This window comes from Solanum tuberosum, unplaced genomic scaffold (genome assembly GCF_000226075.1).
Source record: "Solanum tuberosum cultivar DM 1-3 516 R44 unplaced genomic scaffold, SolTub_3.0 scf00201, whole genome shotgun sequence".
NCBI lineage: Eukaryota > Viridiplantae > Streptophyta > Magnoliopsida > Solanales > Solanaceae > Solanum > Solanum tuberosum.
Window position 1 is genome coordinate 484,428 of NW_006239126.1, and position 10,706 is coordinate 495,133.

General features: G+C 34.6%; 2 protein-coding genes across 8 annotated transcripts in view; one reads left to right on the forward strand and one right to left on the reverse strand.

The window, feature by feature from the left end:
• Positions 1 to 1,878: 1,878 nt before the first annotated feature.
• LOC102591148 (pentatricopeptide repeat-containing protein At4g02820, mitochondrial-like) lies at positions 1,879 to 5,204 on the forward strand. The gene is made up of 3 exons (XM_015312378.1): positions 1,879 to 1,959; positions 2,737 to 3,087; positions 3,764 to 5,204. The coding sequence occupies exons 2-3, from the start codon at positions 2,770 to 2,772 to the stop codon at positions 5,018 to 5,020; spliced, it is 1,575 nt and encodes a 524-aa protein (XP_015167864.1). The 5' UTR covers positions 1,879 to 1,959; positions 2,737 to 2,769; the 3' UTR covers positions 5,021 to 5,204.
• A 100-nt stretch (positions 5,205 to 5,304) lies between these two features.
• The window catches only part of LOC102596459 (uncharacterized), an 8,408-nt gene continuing 3,006 nt past the window's right edge, over positions 5,305 to 10,706 (reverse strand). For 3 of the 7 annotated variants that reach the window (XM_015312379.1, XM_015312380.1, XM_015312381.1), the window contains 7 exons: positions 10,319 to 10,416; positions 7,982 to 8,114; positions 7,816 to 7,866; positions 7,243 to 7,294; positions 6,367 to 6,425; positions 5,931 to 5,976; positions 5,305 to 5,757 (listed from right to left, as the gene is read on the reverse strand). In XM_015312379.1, the coding sequence (XP_015167865.1) occupies positions 5,627 to 5,757; positions 5,931 to 5,976; positions 6,367 to 6,425; positions 7,243 to 7,294; positions 7,816 to 7,866; positions 7,982 to 8,114; positions 10,319 to 10,416 (570 nt within the window). In that variant the 3' untranslated portion in view covers positions 5,305 to 5,626. Of the gene's footprint in view, positions 5,758 to 5,930; positions 5,977 to 6,366; positions 6,426 to 7,242; positions 7,295 to 7,815; positions 7,867 to 7,981; positions 8,260 to 8,299; positions 9,161 to 10,314; positions 10,417 to 10,706 lie in introns of those variants that run through there. The other 4 variants (XM_015312384.1, XM_006355389.2, XM_015312382.1 and 1 more) reach the window with 3 other exon arrangements.

The window sequence follows — 10,706 nt, forward strand, 5'->3', positions numbered from 1 at the left end:
TTTCTAATACATATAATTCTGAAACTGTTTATCATCACCTCCACCACCATTTTGTCTTTTATTTTCTTCTCGCTCTATGTCATTCTACGATTATCTACATTACAAAAAGAGAATGTACTAGGCGAGTTGAACATACAATATAAAATACTATTTTCATTCAAATATAAAGTCACATGATCGAAAAGGGAGAAAATGTGTACTCTACAATTTATTTGATATAATTTATATTTTGCCCAAAATCAAACATAAAATCTTCAAAATTTTATAAAATTTACATATATAAAATTAATATATATCACAATAAATAACAATTTAGATACTTAGAAATCGTTTGATGTAGGATATACAGTATAATAATTCCTATAATAGAATGCATTATTGTTTTATCTCATGTTTGGTTGGAGATATTACCTTGAATTATTTATTTCACTATTTCTATTATTGTGATGAAATATTTTATCTCGAAATAACTTATTTTAAAATTACTTGCTCCCAACCAAACGACCCTTATTACATTGGCGGCAAGAAAGCTCCCTTCTCTGTCAATACAACTCAACAATCTCAAATTCTATATAAACTCCATACACACTACAACCATTTGAGCGCTATCTGTCTTTCCAATATCACAATTCTGCATACAATTTCGCTCCCAATTCAACTCCAACAATGGCGAATTCGCAGTATTATTCTCAAGATATCATCAGCATGGCCAAAATCTCCCGAGCCCACACCACATTCTATAGTATTCCTTTCTATAGAGACCAAATTGAAGTAACAGTTACAAAGAAAGGTTCGGAAGTGGATTGATGGATTCGGCAAACAGTTCAAATTCATCGTCGAAGACTCCGCGAACTCCTCGTCCGTCTCGATGTCGAGTGGCGGGCGACTCGAAACCCCGCCGAAGAAAACCCCCCTGTTGCGCTCCTCCAGCTATGCGTCGGCCTCCGCTGCATCATATTCCAACTAATTCACGCAGATTACATCCCGAATTCTCTCTTCTCTTTCCTCGAGAACCCCAATTTCAGCTTTCTGGGTGTGAGTGTTAACGACGATTGTGTGAAATTGTACGAGAATTACACGTTGTTTGTGGCGAACCCAGTCGATTTGAACAAGCTGGCGATGGGTGTTTATGAAATTGAAGCGTATGGGAGAATTGGGTTGAAGAGAATGACGCATGAAGTTCTTGGAAAAGTGATGGAAAAGCCGTATCATGTTACGATGAGTGATTGGGATGCAGAGGAATTGGTGTATGAACAAGTTGAATATGCTTGTATTGATGCTTTTATGTCTTTTGAGCTTGGGATGAAGCTGTTCTATGAGTTAAACAACCCCAGGGAGTTGCATTGATTTTTGGTATCTTGTACTATTACGAACCTGTATGATAATCTTGAATAGTATATGATTTTCTTGATACTGGTATGGAATTTGTGTTGATTTTCTGAGCCATTATAACTTCTTTGTTGTGTACATGGAGAAAATAGCTTTCATAATTTTTTTACATTTGTTTGATCAAATTTTTTGGATAACGTATCACTCAAGAAACCAAGTTTGAAGTTTTCGGGAAGTATTTGAATTTGAGTTCACGTAAATCTATATTTCTTTGATTGAAATTTTGACCAAAAAATTGAATCAAGAAGAATCAATTTTTCATTTTCTAAAAAAATAAAATGGATCAAACCCCTTGATTATATAAAAAAGCATTTGTGTGATCGGCTTAGTCAATTTGTATTCAATTTTTGGCACAAAAAGATGGATCAAACATTTTTTTTTAGGGGGAGCAAACGAGTTGATGAAAGTTGGTACACTTTAGCAAATTTAAAGGACTTAATATTTGAAATTGTTCTTTCATGGGTCCAAGTGGAAAACCCCAAATGAACACCGGATGTCGAAGTGTTAAACCCTAAACCCTAATTCTCTCACCGGCGAGTAAATTGACATTGCAAATCACTCGCACAGTAGGTGTGTTTTCTTCTGAATTCTGATTGTTTATCATTTTATAATTACTGTATTTCCTTGATAAGCCTAAGTTCTTTCATTCAGTTCAAATTTGTAGCATGTATTTGTGCATTACCAACTCTGATTGGTGCTGGGTTAGTGAAGAAATGGAAGTTTATTGGTGCTTAAAAAGATAAAAATCATGTTTTTATGCTAACAATGGCGAAATGACAATAAACCGGAAAAATGTGGAAATTTGTAGCTTTTATCGAAGAGAAATGTTTAGAATTTTAGTACTTAATAAATACAATAGAGTTTGCTTTTTGTGCTGAAGCTGGGGAATCATTGGGAAATGTGTAGCTAGAATTGAGAAAGAGTAGTTAAGGTCATGAATTTAGTATTAACAATTTAAATTGAAAGAGGTGTATATAAGGTCTGAAAGTACATTTACAAATATTCTAGGTCATTGATTTAGACTATATGGTGATGTATTATGAGGTCTCGGGTTCAAATTCCACTCCAGCAAAAGTAATTAACACTAGGTGATGTCTTCCTATTTGCCTAAGCCTTGGTGGACAGGGTTTCTAGTTACATGACCTGGTGGAAAATAACTTGTACCCGGTGGAATAGTCGAGGTGTAAGCAAGTTGACCCATATAAAAAGAAAAGTGTGGTGAAGTACATTTGATGTCTAATTTGTTGTTACAATGATTTTAAGACTCAAATATCTTAAAATGATATGCCTTATTTTTAGATTTTTCTTTTTTATGGCTATCTCATGTCTGATCTTCTTTCAAAGCAGGCAATACAAAATGTGTCTTTGCTAAGAATAGAAATGTTGCGCCGTTTGGTTCGGAGATCTTATGCTGTTGTTCGCCCTTTATCGACTGAAGTTGCGACAACAGTGAAGTCCACAAGATCAGGAGGAGGAAATGGCATTACCACTAGTTTAGAAGGTGGCACTAGTACTGCCACAAGTAATCGTGGCAGAGACACGCTAGGGAGGAGGCTTTTGAGCTTGATCTATGCAAAACGTAGTGCTGTCATTGCTATAAGCAAGTGGAAGGAAGAGGGGCGCCCTGTCCGCAAGTATGAGCTCAATCGCATCGTCCAGGAGTTGCGAAAACACAAACGATACAAACATGCCCTTGAGGTTTCTCTTTCTTCTCATTAACTGTTTCATGATTTACTTCGAATCATTTATTTCTTAGGCTTATAGTGGTAGTGTATTGCAGCACTAGAATACTTTTTTTTTGACCGGTTTCTACCTAACTTCTATATTTTGTCATGAAAATTGCAAATGATGGATGAGCTAGGGTAGGAACTGTAAATTATCCATTTTTGGTGTTGAATATTCAAGTGAATTATTCTATGTGGTTAAATTACTGAATACGAAGTCATTGTGCATGGTGCCACCTTAGATTTTGAACAAGGGAGTTACTAATCCAAGAAATGGTGTTATATGATTGAGAAGGTAACTGCTTTTTACAGTATTCTCAGTTGCTACAGAGTCTCCTCACCTACAGAAGGAATTGCTCGAGTCTTCAAGCTTGCTGGAATTGTTTAGATTATTGCTAATAAGAACTGTGACCACTAACCAGTTATGAACGAAATGCATATTGTAAAAGCTTAAAACAAACATTCATTTTATTTTTTCTACTGTTTGTTCTAGTTTTGTTAAAATCAATTATTGTCCTTGCTCTTGATTAAGTGTCTCATAGTTTTCTAAAAAGACCTTGTGAGAAAATAAATAGTTTTCTGATGAGCAAGGTGACATGCCACTTTTAATAGCATTGAAATCTGCAATGTTGATGGGATTATTTTTACAGGTTTGTGAATGGATGAGGGTACAAGATGATATCCAACTATTATATGGTGACTATGCAGTTCATTTGGACTTGATTGCAAAAGTCCGTTGTATGAACAGTGCGAAGAAGTTTTTTGAAGACCTACCTGATAAACTGAAGGTCCAGACCACCTGTACTGCCCTTCTCCACACCTATGTCCAGCATAAGAACATTGCTAAAGCTGAGTCTTTGATGAAAAAAATGTCTGAATGCGGTTTCTTGAACTACCATCTTCCTTATAATCACATGCTTACCTTATACATATCCCAAGGGCAACTAGAGAAAGTTCTAGGCCTGATTCAGGAATTGAAGAAAAATACCTCTCCTGATATTGTCACATATAATCTGGAGTTGGCAGTTTTTGCATCACAGAATAATGTTGAAGCTGCAGAGAAAATGTTACTTGAGCTAAAGAAGGCAAAATTGGACCCTGACTGGATAACATTTAGCACATTAACCAACATCTACATTAAAAGCTCACTTCAGGATAAGGCAAATTCAACTTTGCAAGAAATGGAGAAAAAGATTTCCAGGAAGGCTCGAACTGCATATGTTTCTCTCATCAGTTTGCATACAAATCTACAAAACAAGGATGAAGTTTTCCGAATATGGAAGGAGATGAAGTCAATCTTCCGTAAAGTGAATGATACAGAATATAGTTGTATTATATCGTTGTTACTGAAGCTGGATGAATTTGGAGAAGCAATGAATCTGTACACTGAATGGGAAGCTGTTTCTGTGACCAAGGATACTAGGATTGCAAATTTAATTCTTGCTGCTTACATTAACAAAAATGAGATGGAAAAGGCTGTCAATTTTCACAACAAAATGATGCAGAAAGGCATATCTCCTAGCTGCACCACTTGGGAGCTTCTTACGCGGGGTTATTTGAAGCAAAAGGAAATGGATAAAGTTCTCGAAGTTTTCAAAAAAACTGTTACAAGTGTTTCAAAATGGGATCCAGATGCAAAGATGGTTCGAGAGATGTATCATGTAGTTGAAGAGCAGGGCGACATTCAGGTGGCAGAACAGTTGCTAGTTACCCTTCGACACGCTAAGTATGTGAATACAGAGATATATAATGCACTTCTCCGAACTTATGTGAATGCGGGTAAGATGCCAATGATAGTTGAAGAGAGGATGAAAAAGGATAACGTGGAGATGGATGAGGAAACTCAAAAGTTAATTGGAATAACTAGCAAGATGACTGTAACTGAGGTTCCAAATGAGATTGCTTAAGAACAAGGCTGGACTTGCAACTTTGTGAAATATTCATATGTATGCACAAGAACTTGTATCCAAAGCATCTACTTGAAGCAAGATTGATGGATCCATTGAATACCAATTTTCTCTCTTTAAATTTTTTGATTTGATTTCGTCTCACTCGAAACAATGGCAGAACATGCAGACTCTAATTTCTCTGGTAAATGAAGATGTACAAACGTTCTTGTTTTCGCCATGAGAATCGTTCATTATTTGTTCATATTTCATTCTCAAACTTCGTCTTGAATCAGTGTGGCTTGTAGAATAGAATAAGTGGACAGCTGTTATAATAAAACATGATAAAGAATTCCTCAAAACATGCCTGTTTGAGCTACGAAAACTATCACGCACTCGACTTCCTAAAAAAACTCTGTCAAATTTCTGCCATCACTGAGATACTAAGGTTGGAATTTACAAAAATAAACAAACTCATTACATGAACAAGTAATATATTTTCAAAGGAAAAAAAATCCACCACAACGGGAGCTAGTAAACAGGAGAGGACAGACTGTCACAACTAAGAAATGATCCCGCAAAATGCTGGACTCATGATAGTAAAAGCATCTCCTCTTGGTGTTTAAGCTATAAAGTTGAAGAAGTTCTAGATTTTCTCATGTTTTCATCTTGAGAGGCTGTAGGTGGTAATGTGGAAGATGAGATCACAGCATGGTAAGACGAAGATGCTAGCTGTGCAAATGCTGGAACAGCACCACCTGCAAGGTTTCAACCATGGAAAAGAATGTTAAATGGAAAAAACTAGGGGAATACATACAAGATTTACTCATGTCAGGAGCATACAATCTAGAAACAATAATAGGTAAAACAAAAAGCAAGTTATTTTACAGAGTAGACGGAGGTAAACGCTTGGAAGAAGTAAAGTTCAAACCTGCTAGCCCTGCACATGCAGATGAGAAAACAATCACAGGAGGAGCCTGCATAAACCCAACACAGAGAATTACAAAAACAACATTTAAACCGTCTGTGAAAAAAGCTACTGAACAAGAATAAAACCATTCAAGGAAAAGGAGCACTAGAAACAATCAGAGAATAGGAGTACAACAACAACATACCCACTGTAATCCCACAAGTTGTGATACTTTTGTCATGTATGTAGATATGTTTTACTATTGCCTAAATTATTTATGACTCGGAGGTAGTGCTGACAATATATAGAATTTATAAGATGGAAGCCTAGTGCATTTGAATTTTGTAGTTCCAATGTATGCTAGCATCTATAAGCTTAACTGAGAATTCATTACAAACTTCTTCCAAGCCTCCTTGTACAGTATATCCTTTGTACACCAAAAAGAATAATAACTTACACCAACAAGGAAATGTAACCACATACGTCCTTTAACCCACCTTCTAACAATCGGCATCACTGCAAGTAGGAATCAGAGGAATAAGATAGAGACAAGACATGTTGGTTAACATTAATATGATTGTCATTCAGACAAGAATTTCACATCAACGTGGATACCAGGTCAATTAAAAAAACATTTATGCACAGTATTTGTACATAAATGAATAATCTCAGATTTGACATGTCGATTAAAAATACAAATTCCACCATATAAAGTCGGAAAAAGATAGTATTTAGGCTCCAGTAGAGATATGAACTTGATTAAAAAGGCTCAATGACTCGAGAGATGCTTCCATGACAGGCATACATTATCCTCAGACTACTATAGAAACCAGAAATGCATCTTCTGTAAAGTCAGAAGAATGATTTACAAAGAAACAGCATACTACCAAAGATTTTTGCTCATCTTTTACACATTTTTAGTGCATGTGGTGTTGTTCGTCAGAAATCCTTTGATAAGTACACTGTAAGCACTAAGCAGTACTTAACTACTAATAAGAAGATTATCAACATTAAAAAAAAATTAACAGCGTGAGTGAATAATGTAGAAATTCTTCCCATTTTATTTCCATAGAGTTACTTTCATTATGTTACAACATGGTTGGGTTGCTATATGAAGAAGATTATACAACAAGTCAACAACTACATATTCATTCAAACTAATTGAAGTCGGCCATATGAATCACCAATATCATTTTGCTACATATAAAGCAGATTATAATCAATACACAATATTTCACCTCCGAAAGGGGGTATAAATACATAGAGCATGTTAGAAGCAAGGAAACATATACAAAAAGAAACTAAGGAAGATGGCCAAAATACTGCTATGTACCATGGTTGAAGCCATAAAATGCACTTGTAGTACCACCAACTGCAGAGCCAATCTGAAATATCACGAAAGTAGTTAAGTAAAAGGGTGGGGGTGGAGTTGGGGGGAGATGAATTAGGACAAGCAGATTTAGTAACAAATCAGAATGTAATAAAATACAAACCGCTAAGGCAAAAATTTTAAAACTGTTCCAATTTATGCTATAGATTTTCTACTAGCGATTTCATCAAACACTTTTTAAATGAGGGTGGTGGGATTCAGATAACATTTAACACATCTCTAAAATTGTTGGTATTTTTATTTTATGTAACTGTCATAAGTTTCAACATTCAAGAATTAAAATTTATTTAACAATTCAACTTCAAATATCAATGTTCCCACTATAACCAATTTTAAAGTATGAATTCTTCAAATTTTCTTTTACTACTAATGTTTTACACTATGCATATGCAATTTAATTTGTCCAATCCAGTGGTCTACTCAAATTGTGCACCATAAAATAAAGAGAGAACCGAATTTTATCATTCAAGAATTGGAAAAACAAAGCAGTGTCAATGTAAATCATTGATATCGAACCATAGAAAAGCTATCCCGGATTAGAGGCGGAACTGTCCACTCACTTGTCTCCTGCAATGGAATGAGAGAATCACTCATACATATAACATTGTATTAACACTCAGAAATACAATGAAAAAACACATAAATTTTTTTTTTAAAAAAAGTACAAGAATCAGTTGTTTACCATCTCCTTAGAAAGCGGACCGGTGCAATGTGCACATCTTATATTACTAAAATTATTTTTGTTCATTTTGTTATAAAATTCTTTGTCTCTTCTAGAAGTTGGTTCATTTGTCATCACCAATTCTACAGAATCTCTACACACAAGTTCGATTAGAATGAATGTAGCACAAATATCATATTAAAAGATAGCAAGTAAAGAAATAGTGCACATGTTCGATTAGAATGAAGGTAACACAAATACTTCAGCAAAATTAAATGCTTAAAATGTTAGTCTCAGTCCTTTAGAATAACACCGTGATGCTTAATGTTGGTGCTACACCAGTTGAGTATATTTGTTACTATTTGTACTTTACACTTCGAAATAAAATTAACGAATTAGACCTTGACCTATATGCAAACGGGTTTGGCATTACACCATAATGTAGCTATATATTCCCAACCCTCTTGATATGTCAGGAGTCAGGACAGGAAGTATGGTGCAACATCTTTCACAAAAGAGCAGGCAAGAGACTTACATCAGCATCCTTATGGATCCAGCATATCCAACTTTTAATCCCCATTAGTTATAGAGTGTTAGCAATTAAAAAATCCAACTTTTTAAATCCCCATTAGTTATAGAATTTTTTTAATAGTGTGTTAGCAATTAAAGTATCTAACTATTTATTACTATCCCTATGGCAGATAGATAACTTGTTGATTTTGATGCTTCAACGATGTGTCATAACGCATGCCATCCAAAACAGGGACAATTGGGGAAAAAAGAAAGTTGGGATCCTTTGCCTAATCAACTCAACAGAGTATTTTATCATAACTGTAAAAATGGGAGGAAACTACTCTAGATTGTGACATAGAAATATCCAAGCACCTTGTATGATTCATGTCCAACCTTAAATACTATACAGAGAACTTCATTCTCCTCAATAATTAAACACTACTTCCCCAGAAGAGACAAAAACAGTAGGTGATTATTCTCATATGTCCAGTCCCAGCCTTGGTGGATTGTTGTTGGGAGGTAATAGGTATCTCGTAAAATTAATCGAGGTGCACACAAGCCAGCCAGGATACCACAATTATCAAACAAACAAAAAAAAACTTTACACTACTTGAACCTCAACTAAATAGATGGACACAGAGCTGCGACATAACTAATTTAGAAACCCAGGTGATTGAAGATAAAAAATAAGCTTACCGAGACCAAACACAACGCCGCCGGGAACTCAAAAAGAGAGACAACTCAAATCATATACGTTAAGAGCTCACAGCTCAGATTTTCCAATTCGGAGAATTATAGTGATTTTAGGTTTAGAGAGTTTGTGGGGGGGGGGGTGAAGAAAGAAGGAGAAGAATAAAAGGAAAAAATTATTGTTTTACAATAACAAGTAAAAGTAAATTGCAGCGAAAAATAAAAAATAAAGGTGCCATCAGTAATTTTTGTATTTTTTTTTTACAACAATAAAAAGGTTATACCCCCTCGTTTCTATTTATATATCACTAATTTAGATTTACGTTTCTTAAGAAATTCGGTAAATTTTAACATTATATTCTTATTTCTTGTTTAGTGATTTCTTGAAATCAAGTTTTTAATAAATTAATTTATTTTGATTAATTAAATTAATCAACAAACATGAATTAATCACTTAATTTTTATGTGTTAATCAAATTCATACTTTCAAGAAAAAATAATGTTATTTATGAATTGATTTTATAAAATTAAAAATATTAAGCATCATCTGTTTTTTTTTAAGTAAGCGCGACATATAATAAATACTAGATGTTGTGTGCCCATGCAAGGCACGGACCCGTGTCCTACTTCGTTTAGCCGTTAGAATTTCTCATGAAGATTCTTCTTCAAAAAAATCACTTAGAAGATAAAGTAACAAATCAAATGAACCATGCATATGAGTTGACGTAATGCATCTAGCTAAGAAGCAAACACAGACACTTTACAACATAACTAAGAGTTTGAGACACTAAGAAGTCAAAGTGTAAAATTAAATCTAAGTGTCTTATAGATTTAGCATTTCCAGTTCATTTAATACAAACTTGCTTCGAAAATATTTCTTTTTCTAGGCAAGCAGCAAGGTGTTTTCATTTGACAGAGAAGCATATCCCTCTTTAAATGGCCTTCCTGGAGAAACACTTCATAGCATAACTCCAAACCATAATTTTTGAAAAAAGGGATTCTAGATTTGCATTTGACAGCATTCCGATTGTACTATCCAAGACCGCCACATTCCAAATGTTCATATTGACTATCAATCTTCTAGAAATATTTTAACTCAAGATGTTGAGGTCTTAGACCCTTCTTTGTATCAACCATTTTTCAGCACTTACTTACGTTTCATGGCCTACTTTCTTCTGCAGTACAATGCTGATAATCGCCTGGAGAACAGTCCATGGCATGGAGAATTTGTTTGATTCTCCATACTTCAAACTCTGATAAAAGAGACGGTAGATAATTAACTGTCCACTCCCCTTGGGCAAATTCCAATTAAACCTAAGCTTATCCGAATAATCAAACCTCAACTATTTTATACAAAACAACAACACTAAAGGACTGCACTGATACCTAACTTAGCACTTGTAAACCTCAATTATATAAAGGAATCAATCATTATTCAGAGACGTAAGATAAAATGAGGGCTATCCTAAAGTAAAGACATATAAAAGCTACTAAACAAATAATTTGAAGGCAAATTGGCCAAAAAAAATTGGATCGGGTAATA